We start from the raw sequence: 22,128 nt of genomic DNA, 5'->3' as shown, positions 1-22,128 counted from the left end.
TTTGGGGTATTTAGCCATTGTATGTTTGGGGACTTGTTTTAATATGGATTTTTACAAGGCTAATAATTTCCTAGGTTTTGTAATCCTGACGTCAAACGACACATCTTGCATACTGCTCAGCAGAAGTTCTTAAACTCTGATTATATCCAACTGGCATTCAGACATCAGCACTAATAGACAATTATCTCCTTCAAAAACACCTTCCTTCTAAACTGCTATGACATTATCTGTGAGGAAAAAAATAAACAAAGAGCGGTTAATTTGTTTAAATTTCTAACTCATAGCCAATTCCTTCTTGGAAAATAAAGATTTTAAACATTATTAATTACTAATACTAAAATATTAGTATTGCCTGATTATAAAGTCTGGCTTTTGGAATACCTTTCAATTATATAAATTACATAGAAAAAGACAGGGAAGAAAACATCAAGTCCAAACTTCTTATCTCAACCAGCATACACATAGATCAAGCATTTCTTCTTTTGACTCACAGTTTACAGCGTATACAATACATCAATAAGTAATTTTATTTGAATTTTAGTTTTCTTTTGAAAAAAATTAAGAAAAGAGGTGAAGAAATGAATAGATTTCTGGATGAGAAGATTTTTTTTTTACATAGGATGATTTGCTGCATACTGTAAAATACGTTGCATGTATTGTTGCCTGTCAGAAATGCAAATCAGTATGATGAAAGCTAAAATGAAGAAAACAAAGCCTAGATAAACTGAGTGGGCACCCTTTGCCAGCATAATGAGTCTACATAGATTAACACAGATGGATTCAAATTTCATCCCCAGTGAAACCAACCTATACTCATAGATAAGCCAAAAGTTTCCAAAAAACAAGGAACTGGTACCACTTCAGATTTTCCTAGTTCAAAAAATTACTTTTTTGACCAAAACTGAGGTAGCCTCCCATAGATCTGTGAAAAACAGGAAAAGGGCCCATACAATCCTCTTGCTGATATACCCCATGACACACTCTGAGGGAAACTCTTGGTTCACTGTTTTCACAGCTGCCTTGGAACAGGAGATGAAAGATGGGAAGATTAAGACAGATCTTAAAATAATTACAGCAGCTGCAAAAGATAATCATATCAAAAGACTAAACACAGAGCCATAGAAAACCTACTGGTGGATTTTTTCCTTGCAGTTTTCTAGTAACTGTGATCTCCATGGAAAACCTAGCATCATGATACACACTGAAAAGCATTATCAGGATACAAACAAACAAATACAAATTTGATCCTACTATGGCATAAAAGGCTGCCTAATACCCAAATAACTAGTTAATACACCCACAGAAATAAAACTGAAAACCTCTAAGCTCAAAAAAGGTTACCACCTATATACCGGACTTCTTTGGGGAGGTTAATGTTGTATTCCAACAAAGGGAATAAAAGGTTTCTGTAGGAAATTTTAGACAGCTTGGAAGCTGCTTTGGAAAAAAAAAAGGAAATAAGAAAAACAAACCACCAAGCAAAAAAAGGTAAAAGAACACCAAAGAAAGAAAGAAACAAACAAAATAACTGAAACACCTCAAACCAACCAGCCAGTCAAAAGTCCAAACCTTCATGATCATATTGTACTTCTTTCCTGCAAATCTCACAACAAAAAAAAATTGCAAAAAAACAGAAACAAAGAACAAAAAGGTATGGTTTTCTCATATGTAGTCTCAATCACCCTAAGCCCATTCAGTTTATAAATACCCTGTGGCCAGATAGAAGAAAGAAAACCCCGACCTTACAGCCAGAAATACTGTTTTTAGAGCTTGTTGTACAATTTTATTGAAACAGATCAAAAAATGTGAATTAGCTAAAGCTGAACTTTCTGTGAAAATTAATCCATTCCCAAGCTTGCATACTCACACAAATATACTGACAGAGAGCCACCAAAAAAATCTCCTTTTCATAGAATTAGTTTGGGATTCAAGACATTTGGTCTCAAAACTCAAACCAGAAAGGTTCTACTGAGAAGATAATCACACAGCACAGCAAAAAAAAACCCAAAGAGCAACAATTCCCCCCCAAGAAAACACCCTCAAAACAAAAACAAACAAAAAATACACAAAATACCAAACCAAACCAAAACAAAAAAAACCGAAACCAAAACAAAAAACCTCCAGCAACAAAACAAAAAAAGCCCCACCACCACTAGAGTTCCTAACCAAGACTGAATTCCTGATGTATCCCTTGTGGTTCAGGACCACAAGTACAGCCATGAGATTTTCTTCAGTCGTGCTTCCCTCACATTAGCATTCTAAATAAGGCTAACTTGCTCACCTCCTCTTCAGGAGTGTTTATGAGGAGATTATTTTCCCTCAGAGACTATGCTTCCTGCACTGAGTGGTCAGCCATGTCAGCTTCCAGCACCAACTATCCATCTAAGATGACAGGTATTGTGGTTTGGACATGATGCAAAAGTATAATGTTTTTCCTTCTCCATTTATTAGTATGAAAGACTGAATTGAACAAAATTAGTTCCTTCTTCTGTGAGGGTGGTCTGGTCTCAGACACATGCTTGAATGAGCTATTTATCCAAATGAGAAATTACATGAAACCCACTTGAGAGTCAGCATCTGCTATAGCCAGCACCATCTTTAAGAATATCTTCAGAACCAGTGCCAAACAAAATGAAAAACTGCTGAATCTAAAATGCCACCAGTCCAAAGAGTGCTCAGGTGGCTCTAAGAAGAGGAAGTGGTGGGAATGTATAAGCAGACATCTTCAGGTCTATTGATGTCAGAAAATGTTCATGCATTAAAATGAAGGATTCCATTTTGAGCAAGTAAAGTTCTCTGAATTGGCTTGCTTGCCACTTGGAGCAAACTTGTAAGACTTCATTGTCAAGCAAACTTCAGAAGTAATGACCTACTTGCAGAAAAAGTGCTTTTGCAGCTTCAGAAAAGGCTGAAGGAACACAAAAAAGAGGAAAGAAGTAGAGGAAACCAAGAATGCATTGCTGGGAGTTTTGTGAAAAGGAGCCAAAAGCAGACACAGATGGCTTTCAACTCTGATGAGAAATATAGGTGAAGCTACTTTCCATAACACAATGTACAGTTCAGAAAAACAGATCATCTGAAGACTTGCATATTCCAAACAAAAACTTAGAAGCAAAGTGTATGTGTAACGGCAAATATCAATGGTTACCAACATAGTCAAAAACTATGATTAGAAGGGAAACCTCTCCATTGTAAAAATACGTCTGTAAAGTATGAAAAGAATTTTCAAAAAGCACACATTTCTTGCTCTGCAAAAGTGGTCGACATTTAAACCTATGGTTCCTTCCCAAATTTTCCTTTCAGAGGTGAAGTGCTGACATTACACTCATCTACTATGTGTTTTACAGACAAGTCCATTTTGCCTGTGCTTGGAGCTGTCTAGAAGACAAAGCCAAAATGGAAGATGTATGCTGTGCTCGACTTAATAAGCCCTTCTGGCTGAAAAAAAAAAAATTGCCCTCTTCTGTATTTCCCCAAAAGGAAGCATAAAGCAGAAGAGACATAAGGTTATATATTTTTTCTTTTCTCTGCTTTTTTATTTCTTTTCTTTTTTTTATTTGTAGTTGTAATAAGAGCAAAAGACTGACAAAAAGTTATTTCAAGGGGCTCACAGAGAAGCTCAGAATCAGTTTTCTGCCTAAATGAGATCCCAAGTAATTTATCAAAATTTTAACATCTCAGTTCCTGGAAAATGTGTTAGAGCTGTTTATGACATAGCACAAGGAGTGTCTCCTCCCTCCCAACAGTTTGCTGTGCCAAATTTATTTTCTCTTCTATATTCTCACCCACAAATATATTCACCCCCAGTAAGAGCATTTCGTTTTTTCACATGCCTTTTTCCTATGTTACTAATTTAGTGTTATAATTTAGATGCTATGTGCATTTCCACTAGTAAAGCATGGAGAGATGGGGAAAATACAACGTAAGGATTCAATAAAAACAAATGCAACCATAATATAGACTAATCACAAAACACACATATCAGAAAAGGTTTTTTTATCTTAGCATATATAATAGAATATTCTGATACATATGGAAAGAAGCTTCTATTGAGAGCAATTTGAAGCACTAGATTTTGTACTTTTTGAGACTCCAACAAAATGTAATCAATACAACAAAAAATGAGAACGGAAATCATGATGAACATAAACACTCACTGGGTTTAAAACCTACTGGTCCCAAGCCAAGATTCTGTAACTAAACCATGGAATTAATTAGATCCAAAAGTGAATTTAACATTTCTGGAGGCCATATATTTTAAATAACACTGATTGTCTTTTCATCTCAAAATTTTACTTCAGTAAAAAAAGAATGCTGTGTTTTTATGGAAAACTCATATTACAACTCATATTTTCCTAATTTCTGTAGAATAAATTTTATGGAACCGCTGCAGAAGTATCTTTACACATTCTTACCATATCCTATAACAAAAGGATTCCAACAGAGCCTTCCGAGAAGCTGTCCAATTAAAGGGAACTGCTGGATTGCTACAGTGGAACCTTGCTAAAACATAAAAACAAACAAAAAAAAAGAAAGTAAATACACAGCACATCAAAAGCAGCTTAAGAGAACCATTAATGATACATACACATTACTGCAAATTGCAATATAAAAGACTTTACTGTGAAATGCTCTCAAAGAAAAACATCTGCAGGTATGGAAATTTGCTATAATGTCATCATTCAAGTAAGTTAAAACTTACATAATTTCCTTACCTAATACTCAGCTATGTTAGAAAATTTGTTCGTTTGCCTCACACCCAGCAAGCAGATCAGTATTAGTAACTGGCAAGTATAAGATTTCATTGCATTAAAAGCCTAATTAACATATATTTTTGTTGATTGTCATTGTTATAATACACTGTCTCACAGTTTCTGAAGAAATTAACACCTACTATGGCCTAAAATTATCTTTGTTACTATTAACTTACTTAATGACTAGCCAGTAACAAACTGACATCAAACTTCTAACCAAAAAGAAATAAGTTTCACCATAAAAGTAATAGACAACATGATTTATATACAATCCTGTGTAATCAATCTTACTTTTCCATTTTCGTAGCTTTACTGTCTAATAAATGAAGGCTTTGAAAAATAGTGCTTTGCTTAGATAACATGCAAATAGCAGGAATGATAACCATCTCCTGCTACTACAATAAATTCCTTACATTGTCTCATATTTTGAGCTAGACCAAGAGTTTCTGGGGCCACATTCACAAGGTCCATTTCTGGCCATGCCTTGTATTACATTATGCAGCAATGCTTTCTTCCCCCACTAAGGAAAAGTAAATACAAATATGGGAAGAACTCCACTCCCCCAAAACCTTTTACTTAAAATTTAACATTAAAAGTCAGTTCAGGAACAAACCTCACTCTGCAGTCTACAGATAATAATATTTAAAAAAACCAAAAACATCTGTAAGAAACAACCCTTGTGCCATAATGCAGTATAGTATTATTTCTAGAGCTATTTGTACTGAATATATACACTGAAAAAGTGATGCTCAGAAAAACACATTAGCAACTAAACATGAACAGTTACTTTTACTCAAGTGAGTGAAGACAGTAATTAAATTAATAAATAGAACAGGCAGCAGCTTATGCCAGTGGTCTGACTATGCTGCTAGAATTCATTGTGTGTGCCATAACACTGGGGTTAACATGTCAGCAGACCCTCTAAGATTTAAAGGATCAGTTACAGTTTTGCATGTTGAGGCCTTTAAATCTTCCAATTTATGACCTGACAACCAGAATCAAATTCTTGTTTATTTAAAGAGTTTTGTTAAGAGGCTAGAGCACTGGCTGGGAAATTTCATGTGACATCAACCAATCAAGAAGAAAAAAAGCTCCTTTCACAATAATTCAGGGAAACAGGAAGCACACTCCTGTTTGTATTACCTGTGATTCTTTCCCCAGTTTGCCTCTCTGATCCAGCAGTACCTGAGGTCAACAAGACAAACCTTTTTGCTACTGTTAGCTTCTGGTTTTGTCAAACATGATGCAGACTGTTTCAGAGAACCTCTTCCAAAACAGGTCACTCTTCCTCCTATAAAGTCACTTACCAAATGTTTTATTGTTTCATAAAGCTGATGTAGAAATTCCTGGAGCTGGGGCAAGTGAAGGCACACATCTTTCTGGGATTCCAACGTAGTGGCTTGACCCCATTCAATAGCTTTATCCAACCAGTATTCAAAGTTCAGTTTGGGCACTGTAGTGTTCTCAGCCATTCCACAATCCTGAAAAAAAGATTTGAACTCCACATCAGGCAGCACTGAACACTGGCTTCAAACCAAAAATGAATATACAAAGAGGGATTTCTGCTATGTTTTTTGTGTGCACAATAGAACAGGGTGTAGGGAGTGCCTGTGTTTACATCTCATAAGGCTATCAATCTTATCTGTAATATTAAGAAATTAAACTAATAACTCCATCATGACAAAGTAGCAAAGAGGGCACAGAAATCAGTAAATTATCTTAGAATAAATGTAACAACCAGATGCGTTTCAGGCTTTTCATATATAAATTTATCATCATCAATATTTCACTCAGAATTTTAGAATAATTTGAGCATGCATTTGTTTCAAATACTATGCATGATGAAAAACTAAAAATGTGTGTTCCAAGATAAATGAAAGTATTAAAATAAGGCTCAACCAAAACAAAAGGCACTAGGAGGACTGTGCTCATGGTAATTTTTTTATTTGTAATTGATCATTAGTTCTATGTGAAAAAGGAGCATTCTCCTTAATAGAAACTAATATTCTAAAGTAATAAACTTAATATTTCAGTTCTATTTCTCCTTGTATACCATACAAATAAGAGGGAAAAAATGTATGCAGCTTTACATATAACTCTGAATGAAAGCTGTACCATAAATAATCTACATCCTGTGGCACACTTCAGTCTAAAATATTTGGTCTTTGAGAGATAAGCACTATCTCCAAGCCAGAACATTAAAATCTAACCAAACTGCCCCAGTAAAAGATACCAAAAAAGAGCACACACTTTCTTATGCTTTGCTGTTATATTTTTCTTCGACAGAAGGACAGATAATAGCACAGCAGGCAGTACAACAACCTTTAAATCTCTCTGAAAGAAATACATCTTAGGCTGAAAGACCAAATGAGCTCTTGCAGCCTTTCAATCATTGTTCTTTCTGTCAAAACTGTTAAGACAACTGTCAATTAACAGGATGTGGTGCCAATTTTCAGAAATGAATTGTTGCACACTTGGAGACAAATTCAGACACTCATAGATGCCAGAGAAACAAATGAATATGTATCTTTGCGAGCTATAAACAAAAAAAATAAACCTCCACAGCAGCCCTTCAAACCGAGCTTGCTTTATACAGCTAACCCTTACAAACACAGGATTTGTATAGCATGCTAATCTGAGCCAGATAAAAATCTGAAGATAATTAATAAACTTGTTTCATTTCTATGACAATAAATAAATAAATACATAAATAAATAACCCCTAGTGAATCACAACTATCATTTAAGTTCAGATCTTGTCCAGGATAAAAAAACAAAAACGGGGAAATTAAAATTGAGGTTAAGCTGTTGGATTGCTAGTGCACAATGTGTATTTGCCCCAAACTTGTTTAAAGGTAAGTAAGCAAATCCACTGCTATTGTGTTAATACAACTCCCATTTCTGTCTGCAACTGCTGCTGTCAGCAGAGCTCTTAAGAGATCTGTGCAGTGCCAAGATCTTACTGATCTCCTGGGAGTCTCAAAACACACTTCGAGACACTCCATCGCAGGAGCTGGCTGGAGAGACACGGGTCCCAGCAGCAATCAGCCACCAAACACTTCTATCACCACAGGGACATAAGAAAGACCTTTAGAACAAGTTAAAGCCAGGAAGTGAACTAACACACTTGATTAAATTAATGAGCCTACTTGATGTTCCCAGACAAGATCAATCCTCCCAAATAACTGAAAAATCAATTGCCTAATAAAATGGCTCCTACAACTTTCACGAACGGAGATTAAAAGGAAAAATAAAACAATCAAAAAAAGAGGAAGCACAAAAACTCCAGCATTTTGGGGCCAGTCACGAGTTGATTAAGTATTAATTGAGAATTCAAGAAAAGCAAATCAAGCAGGCTAATATAATATACTGGGTACCTGTTGCTACTACCCCAGTGTCCAGACTGGCACAGGCATCACTCTTCCCAGAATTCTGAGATCCCAGCTCTCCAATAAGAAAGGTGTTTTATCTCCCTGGTTATTACAGCTAAATAAACTGGATTGCTGGTCCAGTGAGACTCCTTGTCAGTTCCTTAACTGGTCCAGAGCTGTTGCCATATAAAGAAAGACTGAGTTGCACATTATTTTTTTTCAAGTACTGCTATTAAAAAAAAGTCAACAAACAAAAACCAGCACAAATCATAAGTGAAAGAAAATCTTAGAAGTGTATTTCTCTATGCTGATAACTGCAAGTGTGCATTTTTTACTGTTTCTGATAGCTAATTCCCTTAAAACATGTGAATATCTTGGAGATGAGAAAAGTATTCTCCCACCAACAGGCTTGCAATAATCACACACAAGACAAAGAAGCTCTGTGTTCGGTGCTATTCAAAACCCTCACCTTGTTGCATGAAAGCACAAAGGACCTGGACCAAAAAAACTCCAACTATACAATCTAGGGTTCAGAACTCATCCTAAGAATGATCAGTCCTCGACTTAATCCTTTTGCATAATTTTCTGATGAAAATTAAACACCACTCTGTTTCTAACACAGAGTTCAGAAATTTTAGCTACAGTTTAATGCTCAATTCATGGATACATTTATGGGCAAAAAATAGAGGAGTCAGTTTTATATGCATTTCCAAAGTAGATAAAAGGACAAAAAGATGTGTTTTTCTGTGCAATTAATTTTCTGTAATGGCTAAAAATTCTATCAGCAATAAGGAACAAATGATCCTTATAATAAAGAGAAGATGTCATGTTTGGAATAAATCATTTAGAGCGACTGGTAAAGATCTTTGCACTTTTCTAGGGGGGCAGGGGGGAAGGGTTGCACACTTCTGTAAAGCTTTGGACAAGAACAATTGTTGCCAATTCAATGGTAGCAGAACACCTTTCAGCAACTATTACACAGTCACAGAATCCTCTGAGTTGGAAGGGACCCAGAAGGATCATCTAGTCCAACTTTTAAGGGAACAGTCCACGTGGGAATGGAACCCACAACCTTGGCGTTATCAGTACCATACTCCAATCCACTGAACTCATCTCAGGGCTGAATGTAGATTTCCAAGAATTATAATCACCAAAATGCTAAAGGCATTGCTGCTCTCTATTTTGGAATACCAACAATGTACATTTTTTACAAAATTATGCTGAGATCAACAGAAGAATACAATTAAGTGGCATTTCTAGGAATTGCTGCTCTATTCATATAGGCCACTGGCCCTTATTTAGCATTTACTATGTGCTTCAATTTACCCTTGATCAAGAATGTGATTAATTCACTATACATTAAGATTTTCAGCATTACAACACCACTTATTCCACACTATTTCCAACAGTGCTCTGTTTCTAATAGCATGATTTTTAAGCTGTACTTGTTTGTTTTCACTGGAAGTTTCCAATTAAATAGTTATTTTATTGATCGTTTACTTTAACTATAGCACGTAGTCCTGAAAAGAGCAGTTTGATTAACATAGCTTACTTTTGTCTTCACCCCAAAAAGAGGTGTTTCCAACAACTGGAAAACACACAGTAAAGTTACTGAATGTATAAATAACCTGATTAAAAAGTAAACATACCAGAGACACAGATTTAATCCCAAAAACCATCACAGGATATAGTTTATTAGCCAGAGAAATAGAAAACTGTTAGTTAATCAAAGGTAATTTAAATGTTCAGATCCCACTATTATATAGAACATACTAGAAGAGCTACAGGAATTTGATTTACAATACTGACAAGTATATTTCTAAAGCTTCTTTCAGGTTAATTTCCATTCTTTTCCATTATTAAGGACTCCTTTTATTTTAACTGCTGAAAATCTAAAACTGCTTCTCATTTATGACTGTATTCTCCACAACACGGCACATTCAGAAGCCAGATTAATTGTGAATCATCTTACAGTGTCTTTTACTTCGAGAAAGAACAGGGAAGTCTTTAGACATCTTCTCTGAGAACCTCCAGTTAAACCCTCATGGCCTCATACTTTCAAGCACATGGAACCTTAGGGAACTCTGGTATGAGGGTAATCATTATACCTTTCAGAAGTTAAAGGCAGCATTTCTGACGAGGAATTTTATTCTGTCAAGTGCGCTATCTGGATAGCGCCTGAAACATACCACTTTAGTCACTAACTTTTGTTAACAGACCTTGAGGCAAAGTCTCCAAATATGGCATTAGTAGGTTCACAAAAATTGCAACTAAACTCTTATGACTTCACTTCTTTTTAATCTTGTAAATTCAGCTGCTAAATTTAAATAAAGCTTTTTAAGTAAAAGGATCTTTGAGATACTGTTAAGGTACGACATCGCCTTATGTCAGAGCATTCTAAATGAACATGACTAAAACTTGAATTCAAGGTATAAAGCTCTCACTTTTCCTTGAATCAATGATAAGTAGCTCCATGCTCCAAATGAACACTTTACTTTCAACTCCTCCTCCTCTTCCTCCTCCTCTCAAATTCTACCCACCAGCAATCCTTAGCTTATGGAGAAAAACATAAAATAAAAAAACAGTTAAAAATACTCTTACAACGTCAGGGCCGAAGGGCCCAAGCAGAACAGGTCACCATTAAGATGACAAAACACATAAATATACATCCCAAATTCCGAACTGTTTTTAAGGAGTTTTGATGTTTACAAAAGCAGTAGAACAGTCCTTTTGTGCATATGTATTACTCTAAGAGATATTAGGAGATTAATATTATCAATTAGGAGACTAGATACTAGTTAAGTACTTCAGTATATTATATAATCAAAAGATACCATCATTTTGACTAAGGATATGATCATTTTGACTCCTTAATCACCTTAACTTGATTGTGATACAGTACAGTTGGAACAGTAAGAAATGAAAGAGTATGAACTTTTTCAGTGTTTCAAAGTTTATGATATGTCACAAATTTACTACCTAATGGATATTCTGAGGTTTTGCCAAGAGGAAAAAAAAAGTAGCAATTATCCTGAACATTGTTACTATTTTCTCATTTATTACTTCTCTACATCAAATATCTATTTCTTTACCTTGTTCTCAAGTATATTTTTCAACTTCACCTTGACAAATCTCCTTCTACTTGCCAAGAACAGAAGAAAATTTAATACATACTTAGATAGGAAGTAAGTGCAATCATAATTTATTTCCTACTTTAGAGAAAATCTGTTACCAGCCCCCCCCCAAAAAATTTAGAAAATAGTTTATTAGGAAAAAAGCAATTTTTAAAAAGAACTTAGAAAGGCCCAAGAGTAATAAAGACTATGTGAAAATTAAAAAAATACATTATCTATTCCTGTCGTCTTCTTTTCCAGTACACCTTGCTGAGAAATTAGCTTCACAGGCTGGTTTATAGGTTGGTATTAAGTCTAATCTACACATACTGTCCAGCAGCCAAGAATAATTGAGAGAATAACTTTCATCTTCATTTTAGACTAGTGTGCTTACAAGCAGTGTTGATTAGTGTTCATTTTTTATTTAGTAAATTTTCACATAGAAACAAGTTTGTCTATTTCTCTTCGTGCCTACATTCACAGATATTTTACAAGCAAGAAAAAACAACTATTATAGAAAACTGCCTGTCAACATGCACACTTTCCAAATTAAAACAAATTGTGTGCTACTACATCTTCCCCTGAAAATAAAATCAAAGGACACAATCTTGCCAAAAGAAAGGAAAAAAATACCCGCTAAGCAACCTGTGACATCTGGCAAACTAGATAGCTGTCAACCAGATGGCTGACATTATCATTCAATGTTTAGACAAAAAATTCTGCTGGAGAAAGTAATTAACTCTTCTATTTTGCTGCTCTATATTTGTTTCTTCTATTTACTCTGATAATTGGTAATTTAATAGAGTTGCCTTCTGAATTGCATTATCAGGTCTCACAGGAAAAAAAGCTCAGTTTTCATGTTTAAGTGACTGTGGCCCGTAGCAGGGCTAATTTGTGGACAGCACATATATTAAACATCTTGCACAGGTTTCATCTGAGTATCATTGCAAACTGCAAAATGATACTTCCAGTTGCATTCTGTTGCTCTGCAGGTCTAGAGAAGATTTGATGCCCTGCGGGAGCAAGCTTTGCTGGGATTCCTACAAGACCTCCCTTTCTCAGACGGTCTGAAAACATTCCATCTCCCTCTCCCCACAAAAGGATCGTATGATCATGACAAAGCTTTCCTGCACCGAGAGGGTGTTTGGGCACTGGCACAGCTCCCCAGGGCAGTGGTCACAGCACCAGCCTGACAGAGTTCAAGCTTTTAGGCAATGTTCTCAGCACATGGTGTGACTCTTGAGGTGACCTGTGCAGGGACAGGAGTTGAACTCAGTGATCCTTGTGGGTCCCTTCCAACTCAGCATATTCTGTGATTTCCATTTATCAGGCTTCATGACCCCAAAAATAATATTTATTAGCCTCACGCAAAAATTAATTTTAAAACTTTCTGGTTCTGATAGCTTATCTTGTAGCAGCAGATCTTCCCCCTAACTTATCCCATTTCAAGAGACTTGAAAATAAATAATAAAACCCCTTTTAATGGGAAAAGCTGAAATAATATCTCAGTACATCCAGCTACCTCTTATCTTCTGCCCACAGGAACAGTGAAAGCAGAAGTGATATCACTGAATTTTACATATGTTATTTGTTACCTTTCCATAATGAATCTTAACAGGGCAAGAAGGCAATCAACTATACTTTCAAACACAAAATATGAAAGTACCAGCCCACATAATGGATTTTTAGGAACAAACAGAATTTTAAAAAATCTGATTACAATCCACTGGAAGCCACTCCTGCAAGGAACACAAAAACGAAGTTACTAATACTTCAACACCACTAGTACTTTTTTTTTTTTTTAAGTTAAATTTAAGAGGAGAAAACAGGCAATAAAGCAAGGTACATTTCTATCTCTGGCAGAAGACTATGCAATTCGGCAAAGTACCAAAACATACAATGTCCCAGTTTAAAAGAATTTCAATGTCAGCAGTAGCCAGAACAAAATCCAGCAAGACCCACATAAAGTTGTCCATATCAGAAGACAGAGAATCATATGGATGCACAAAATTGAAATTTGTTTCAAGGCAATTAGGCAAATCCCAGATTTGACCAGTGCACACTGATGTTAAGCAGATCAACACAACCTTCCAGAACAAAAGCCAGACTTTTAAAGAGGGCTGCTAGCTCACCCTTTAACTCCTTGCTTGCTCTTCCATATGTGAACTGCTTTCCTCTTATAAGTGATCCATCACAGAGGTAACAACAATATACCTCAAAATATAGCAGAAGCTAAAATTTTCATCCTGGGCATGATGAACAGAAGCACAAACAAGTACACACCTTCACAGTTTTCTAAAAATGGAGAGGGAGTGAAAGGGGGTGTGAAGCACATCTCCTTTCAATATATTTTCTCAGTAAGGTTTATGCATTTTGTCTTGCAATCTAAATAGTAAACATTACAAGACTATTCAGTAACACTCAGGCCACTAGAATGTAGGAATCACTCCTAGTGCTTGAGGAACAAAGTTTTCGGGGGGATAGCTCTAATGAAAATTAATGTTCAAATATCCTTGGACTTAGTTTGCTAGACAGGGTCTTTTCATTTAGCCCAGCTCGTTTTCAGCTGACTTTTGTGACAACAATGGAAATTAAGATGACACAAGGGAAACTGCAGCTAAAACTCCTAGGCAAAGAATATGCAACTCTGGAAAGAGACATTAGGTCTGATCAAGGCTTCAAACTCCAACTGTCAGAAGGCAGAATTGTTTCTGGTATCTGGCAACATAAAAATATTTTTACAGCACTTTGCAAAAAGTCCGATTATTGCACTTTAGCCTCACTATCAGTTACAGTAACATCACACATCAATGAGTCTCTGATAACAGCAGTCTTAAACACTACATAAGTCTGATCTTATTTTGCAGGTTACAAGAAAAGGAATGAAATGCTGGTTCTGTTTACATCAATGGCAAAATTTTTGTTAGTCTTAATGAAGCCTAAATTTCACATTAAGCTTTCATGACAGTGAGAAGCTCATCCACATAAGAGCTTACCAAGTAATTACATTAGAAAAAAATTAGACCTTTTAGCAATAATGGTAAATTCTTGTTAGATTAAATCTATTCTTTGTACCCATTCTCCTATACCAAATCCGTCAGCTAATGCATCACTCCCTATCTCATGGGTTACCTGACACAATACAGTTATCTGGGTTATCAGACTATACCGTTTTCATTACCCAGTTCTAGCAAATATGCTCTCACAAAGTTTCATGCAAGCCAAAGCAAAGTGAATGAATTACAGTTATCTAGACAACGAGCAATTTTTGTACCAAATATAAATTCTGCTTTTTCAGTTAAACTTTTACATGTGGTTACCACTGTCTCGCATAGCTTAAAACCAATATTAGAGATTCTTCTACTGTAATTTCAAGTATCTGAAAGAACACTTCAGAAAAAAAACACTTCAGAAAAAGAATTATCTGGGGGTGCTGGTTGGCAGCAGCTCAGGGTGAGTCAGCAGTGTGTGCCCGGGCAGCCAGGAGGGCAAACCCATCCCGGGGTGCATCAGACACAGCATCACCAGCTGTGATTGGGATCATCCTGCTGGATTCAGCCGTGGTGCGGCCTCACCCGGAGTCCTGTGGGCAGTGCTGGGCCCCACAGTCTGACAGGGGTGGGAAGGTCCTTGGATGGTCCAGGGGAGGACAACAGAGCTGGTGGAAGGGCTGGAAGGCACATCCTGTGAGGAGCAGCTGAGGGCTCTGGGTTTGTCTGGTTTGGACAGAAGGAGGCTCAGGGGTGACCTCATTGCTCTTAGAGCTGCCTGAGGAGGGCACCTGGAGAGGGAGTGCTGGTCTGTTCCTAGGATTTCCTGGAATCCAGTAACTCTGGATATGTGTGAATGGTCCAAAACTTCATCAGGGGATGTTCAGACTGGATACTGGGAAATCTTTCTTTACCACTTTTCAGGAGAGTGGAAAAAACACTGGAAGAGGTTTCCTACAGATGTGGGTTTTGCTCCATGCCTGTCAAGTGCTTTAAAAAGAGGCATTTGGACAATGCACTTAATACCAAAATTAGCATTTGTTCAGCTGTGAATTGGTTAGGCAGTTGGACTAGATTATTTTTGTCCCAACAAAATTGTTCATTCTATTCCATTTTGGTCTGAACATAAACCAAACCACCCAAATTTCCCTCACCACACAATCTCCCCTTCTATCAACTTGTATTCCACTCAACCATGTTCCACTTGAGCGGAATACAGAGAAATTTATTTCCTTAAAATCCAGTTCCTCTGGGAAAAAAAATCCCTAGGTAAAGATTAATTCAAAGTTTCACCATGGAATAAACAGCATTTAGTGTCAGTTACATACTATGAGCTATCAGTGACAGGGGATGCTGCATATACACCAATCCTTGGCACTTTTTTTGGAGAAATTTAAGTCCTACAATTAACAGATGTACTATACAGTAATTCCCTCAAGCATGAGCAGAAGCACATACATTAAACTGTACACAGCAAGTTAGAAAATTAATCCTCTCATCAGAGGAGTCCCATATGACCCGCAATATCATAGAAAACGTGTACTCCTTTTTATTACTGTATCAAGGAATAGAATTTACTTCCACCTGTAGGTACTAAAATTACAAGGAGGCAAGGGGAAAGCCTAAAAATGTTCGTGACAGAGCATAATCTTTGTCCAGCTAAACTGTGGAGGTTGAGAAGGAAAGCAATAGGGACACAACCTATTTATATGCAGAGAAGAATGACTACTTGCCTTTCTTCCTTCAACTAAATAATAAATGAACACTAAAGGGCTTCATATTTCCAACAATGCTTCTTTAATAGCCATGCAACTGCAAATTTCAAGTTTTCCCCCTGGCTTACAGGTATACGAAAGGAAGACATATGTTCCAAACTCTTCATCTCAAGTATTTGAACATAAGGTAAAATATTATACTGATATCCAAAGCTACTCATACAGTTGGGTTGTAATTCTTACACTAAGAATTTTTATAAGAACCTCTAATATTTATTTAGTAATGAAGCACATACCTTTCATTGAAATCCCTGAGTTCTACAGAGTTAAAGCATTTCTGCATAAGCATAAGGAGGCCGAGGAACAAATAGAAAACAATTTGTTCAAAGTCACTGAGGAAACAATTACAAAAATAGATAAAACACGTAAGTCTCATGTACTCTAGCCTATTAGGAAACACTGTTTTTCAAGGATTTCCTCAAAAATAATCTATTATTCACCTTAAGCTCCTCAAGCATGACATGACAATTTATGCAATGATGGTCAACATTCCACCAAAAAGAAAATGGCCACACAAGAATCACAGGAAACTATTTTCTTTCCAGTTTATATTACACATACTTACCTTTATATGAACTCTAGTTAGGACTGCTTCCTAAGTGTAAGTAAAAGAATCCGTGAAAAGTATTCACAGAGTCCACAGTGAAAGTAAGCTTGCAAATGAAAGAATGCACTTTTCTGGCATAAAAAGAGTCTTATATTCCCCCCCCCATCTGATCACACTCAGAAATAGCCACAGAATAAAATCTTCAAAATAAAGATGCATTTATGGCACTAAGTACACCTGACAGAAAAAGAAAAATGCATTCTTCAGAAGAATAAAAATAACTTCATGACATTCACATCAACATTTACACCTTTTTGCTGTACATTATCTTAACACACTCCCACAGATACTTGTCCCTGGAGCCCATTGACAAGGTTTCATGCTATTCACAGGCATTAAATCAAGCTATTCATTCTTTGCAAACAAGAAGAGGTAAGTTTCCTCAGAAACATCTAGAGCAAAGACTTTCAGTCATTCATTCAAACTCATACCACAGCAACAATTAGCTATGTGGGCATCTAGACTGAAGACAGAGAACTGACATTCAAATTGATGAGACAATGATTTGTGGAATTTTCAGTCAATTATTCCTGGATATTTTATGAGCATTTACTTTTCAATGCACTACAAAGGATCCTCTGACTTACCAATAATGCCTCTGTCACATCCATTCACGAAAACCTCACGGTTTTGCCCCGTCATGAAATTAAAACTGTATTTTTCTCTTATTTTATGGGAAGGGAGCTTCTTATGAATGTGGTCAGTTGATGACAGTGCACAGCACAGAAAAAAATACTAGCTAGTGGGTATGTCTCTTGGCCTCTTCCCCTTGGCCATTCTTATATGTCAATTTAGTTGATACCTTATTACAGTCCTATCTGGAATACTTCAATATTGTCACATAGTTAATCAAGATTTATAAAAAACCCACGTCCAATGAATCTACTAATAGGGAGGAAGGACAGCACTACAATTTGGCTTCAGGAGTCAGAAGCCCAAGAATCCAATTCTCACTTCTGACATATCTGACACATGATTCTAAAGTAATCACTAAAAATAGTTAAGTTTCACCTCTGCAGAAGCCTGATTAGTTCTGCTCTGAATTTAAAGTACAGTATATTTACTTATATACTTGTTTACTTTAAAAACAAACAAAAACCCAAAAACCAAACAAAAAACCAAACCAAACAACAACAACAAAAACAAATCAAAACAAAAAAAAACAAACAAAAAAACCCCAAAAAAACCTAAATCCAAATATCTGGCAACATTAGATTTACTCAATTTACTTTTTTTTTTTTTTTTTTTTCCTACTTAAAGATTTACAAAGTTCCTCTGGCTGCTGTAGCCTCGTGGGCTTTATTTTGCAAGATTACCATAAATGATGCTGTGCAGATTACACCTGAGCAAGTGATCTGTCTTTAGACTGTGTCCAGTAATACCTGTACAACTCATCACTAGTGAAATTATGAAACTATAGCCCACAGTATTGCTTAGAAATAAAATTGCTATTGGAAGTTCAAAATGCATGGAGAAGTACTATGTCACAACCCTGCAACCATATGCAAGACTGATGGTTAAAAAACTAACAGAAACTTCTCACAAATAGCATCTGACATGAATCCGCCCTTAATTGTTACACAGAGTAATAGCGTTCTTGTATAAATTTTAAAGAAATTTACTCAGAAGAGTAAATTATAATTGTTAATATAAATAATCGAGATTTCTCTTTATCAATCTATTATTTATGTTTAATGAGTTTATGAGTAATATAATACTAATAAAGAGTATTTTCCACCCCCTAATCATCACATGCCATTTGTCATAGACATCTAAAATCAATATTATTTCTATAGTAAAACACATAACTAAGTCTTACTAATTTCTAAATATTCTGCAATACTTGCAAAGTTATTGTCTCTCTCCAAGGACATAATATTTAACATACTGTACACTCCTGTAACTTAGAAAGTGGACTAACTGGATGGTCCTAAAGTGTTCTTGGGAGCTGGTGGTACGTGCCACAAAGTCTCAAGCACAAAGAATTTTCTCATTTCCATAGCTGCATGAAAGGAATTACAGATTTTTAATAAGTATTACCATTGTTTTCATATTAATAACATTAACAATGACAGCAATTTATTATAGCATTAACTGAAAAACATGGTCTGAGAATACCCTTCTTGGTAAAAGTTGAATTGTTTAAGATTTTATTTTTGAGAGCTGTTCTACCACTTTTATATATAGCAAGATCTTTACAATCTGGCATACTTTTGTGCATTGTTTAGATCAGGCTGGCAGAAAATATGCCGTATTCATTAAAATAATTTTTTAAAAAATCTGATAAATCAAAGATTGAAAATTTTTATTTGGGAACAATCTCATGCAATATGTACATCTTCCTGTAAATGCCAAAAATTATTCTATGTATATCAAAGGATTCTAACAATTTCTGAATTATTCTTTCAGGCAAAACTTGTTTCATCTATCTCTCTCACCCTTCTCAAGATCCACCACCCGAATGTTTTTGAAAGATATCTTTGCCAAAAGCAGCAACTTCACGGTTGTAGGGCAGTACACTGAAACATACGTCTTAGGGAAAAAGAAAAGAAATTATAATTCCAAAGCACACTGAGTGCCCAAGGCTGTTCCGCTGATAGAACAACTGTGTCCAGTGTCTCCAAAGGGGTATCCTTTGTTGCTGTAACTCCTTGTAACATCACCCCAAATCCCACCAGTGTCCCTTATGACACTTTTACCCATGGTATCCTGGGGTTAATTTCATGTGCACCCGCCCAGCTGGTCCATATGCATGTGCTGACCAGATGGAACCACAGAATCGCACAATGCCACGGAGGTGGAATGGACCTCAAAGAGCACCTAGTCCCAACTCTCCCTGCCACAGGCAGAGACATTGCCCACTAGACCGGGTTGCTCAAGGACTTATGCAACCTGGCCTTGAACACTGCCAGGGATGGGGCATCCAGAACCTCCCTGGGCATTCTGTTCCAGTGTCTCACCATCCTAACAGGAAAGAATTTCTTCCCAATACACAACCTGAAGTTCCCCTCTTTCAGTTTGAAACCTTTGCCTCTTGTCTTACCACGACAGCTCCTGATGAAGAGTCCCTTTTCAGCTTCCCTGTAGGCCCCCTGCAGATACTGGAAGGCTGCTCTGAGTTCTCTGCACAACTTTCTCTTCTTCAAGCTGAATAGTTCCAAATTTCTCTGCCTGCCTTTGGAAGGGAGGAGATCCAGTCCTGGAGGACTGCTGCCCAACAACATGGGGAATATTAGCCTTTCTCTTTGACCCTCCCTTCAAATTTTAGAATATATGTAGGAATAGAATCATCATAAAACCTTTATCCTGCTTTTATATTTCGTTAAAATTACCACTTTCAATCCTTAGTAGCCAAAGACACGGAGAGGCAGAATCACACATATTTCACTTCCTGAGGAACTAAGAGTAAAAGCACAGAAGTTATTAACAAAACTTGATCCATGCTTGTAAGCGAGAAGATACCCTTGGGGATGTGTACCCGGCTCGGGTTTTCCCAGTGCCATATTCCCTAGGGAGATTCCCGCGGAGGGGCCCAGCCCCGCAGCGCCGCCGCTGCCCAGAAGGTGGCAGCAGTGAGCACCCGCCCCGCCGCGCCAAACGGGACCCTCCCAGCAACGCCAAAATCCAACCTTTCCCATGGATTTGGCAGCGCCTCGAGCTCTGCCTTCAGCAATGGCTCCGCCCCTGCTTCCAACACCGCATCAATTCTTATGACACAACTTTTCAATCTTGAGCAAAGAAGGGGAGAGGAGCATAAACCCAAATAATGGAGCAAGCAGTAACTCAGAACATAAACTCAATTTATTGGGCGCAGACAATAAAGTTTTCCTTTCACAAAAGAGATGGGGGACAGCTTCAGATCCTTTAATTACATATCACAAAAAATCCCAAATTCTGAGGATTCTCCTAGTTTTCAAAAGCCCATCACTAGATTGTTATATCACAGTACTTTTACCTAAAGGATTCTTCACTCTAAGAGTGAGAGCATTATCCCATTTTAGTTATTTTAGTTATTCTCCCACATGAAAAATGGCCATTCGGAAAATTTTTGAGGAGTGGAAATTTAATTAACCACATTTGTGAACCAAACCCAAAACCCAAAACGTCAAACTCTCCCAGCACTTACAGGACATTTGTCTTCCCTAATCTTTAGTTTAAATAAAAGCCCAGCTACATTTTCTGACAGCATTCTTTAAAAGACTGCACTACTGGAGCTCCTCCACCACAGCAGATGCGTGTGTCAGACTGCACAGTACAAAAGTTGGCAAAGTCTGCTGAATCAGAAACAAATTCCTCTCCCTCCACCAATCTTTTAGGAAGGTATCCACATATTATTGCTGCACCGATCTTGCACATATATCACAAAATGACCTTTCGTCACTCTGTTTCCTCCCTGGAATGAGGGGGACAGCAAGACGCAGAGAGCACAGATGTTGATATCTCTCTTTGCAGATGTTTTCAGTACCAGATAGTACCGACACAGGGAATATTGTACAGGCTGGACACGGACATTTCACAGGGGCATGTAGTGACAGGACAAGGAGTAATGGCCTTACACAGAGTTAGCTTAGGCTAGCCGTTAGGAAGAAGCTTTTCAGCCAGGGAGTGATGAGGCGCTGGCACAGGCTGCCCAGAGAACCTGGGGCTGGCTGATCCATGGAAGTGCTGCAGGCCACGCCGGACGGGGCACGCTGGCAGGGACAGCACAGCGCCCGCAGCAGGGGGGCACGCAGCAGCTCCCAGGATGTCGCGCAGGCCCGGCCCCGCCGCCACGGCCACCTTCCCCTGCCGACCTGAAAGCCCCAGGGAGGGCAGGCCCGACGCCTCGCTGCCTATGCCACCCCTTCCCGGTGGGCTCGCCGCCGCCAGCTCCCAAGGGGGCGGAAGGGGAGGGCTCGGAGCCCGGCGGATGATCCGCACTAGCGCACTCCCTTCCCGCCCCGACAGCCCCCAGCTCGCAACCACCGCGGCGCGGCCAGCGGGGGTGGCAGGGGTGAGAAGCCGCCGCTCCCTTCCAGCGCCTGGGCAGGTCCCGCCGCAGCTCCGCTCCACTCCGCTCCCCTCCGCTTACCCGCGCCCGCCGCGCCGCTCCCTTGCAATTTTCGCGCGCTGCCCCCGCCGGCCGGGCCGCGCCTGCGCGGGGGGCGGAGCGGGGCGGGGCGAGCGGCCGCCTGTCCGCGGGTGAGCCGTGACAACGCGGCCAGGCCGTGACACCGGGCGTGCCGTGACACCGGGCGTGCCGTGACACCGGGCGAGCCGTGACACCGGGCGAGCCGTGACACCGGGCGTGCCTTGACACCGAGCGAGCCGTGACAGCGCGGCCGGGCCGTGGCAGTGGCCGTCTGCCCGCCGATGAGCCGTGACAGCGGCCGGGCCGCCTTGGGAGCGTGTGTCAGGGTCAGGCTGAGAAGCCGGGGGAGATGCCTCACCTCAGCACGGGGTGGCTGTCACTGGAACAGGCCTCCCAGTACCGAGCCTGTCTGAGTTCAGGAGGAGTTTGGACAAGGCTCTCAGGCCCA

The 22,128-nt window shown here is 38.4% G+C and overlaps 1 protein-coding gene across 1 annotated transcript in view; it reads right to left on the bottom strand.

Annotated features, from left to right (window-relative positions):
* FANCC (FA complementation group C) overlaps positions 1 to 21,720 on the bottom strand; it is a 74,929-nt gene extending 53,209 nt beyond the window's left edge. The window contains exons 1-3 of the mRNA XM_014869151.2: positions 21,681 to 21,720; positions 6,062 to 6,235; positions 4,416 to 4,503 (exon numbers count right to left, since the gene is read on the bottom strand). Of these exons, the coding sequence (XP_014724637.2) occupies positions 4,416 to 4,503; positions 6,062 to 6,226 (253 nt within the window). The 5' untranslated portion in view covers positions 6,227 to 6,235; positions 21,681 to 21,720. The remainder of the gene's footprint in view (positions 1 to 4,415; positions 4,504 to 6,061; positions 6,236 to 21,680) is intronic.
* Positions 21,721 to 22,128: the final 408 nt, after the last annotated feature.

The sequence above is a fragment of the Sturnus vulgaris genome, chromosome Z (genome assembly GCF_052056855.1).
Source record: "Sturnus vulgaris isolate bStuVul1 chromosome Z, bStuVul1.hap1, whole genome shotgun sequence".
Taxonomy (NCBI): domain Eukaryota; kingdom Metazoa; phylum Chordata; class Aves; order Passeriformes; family Sturnidae; genus Sturnus; species Sturnus vulgaris.
The sequence above is the reverse complement of the archived record's forward strand: the minus strand, read 5'-3'. Positions and strand labels throughout refer to the sequence as shown.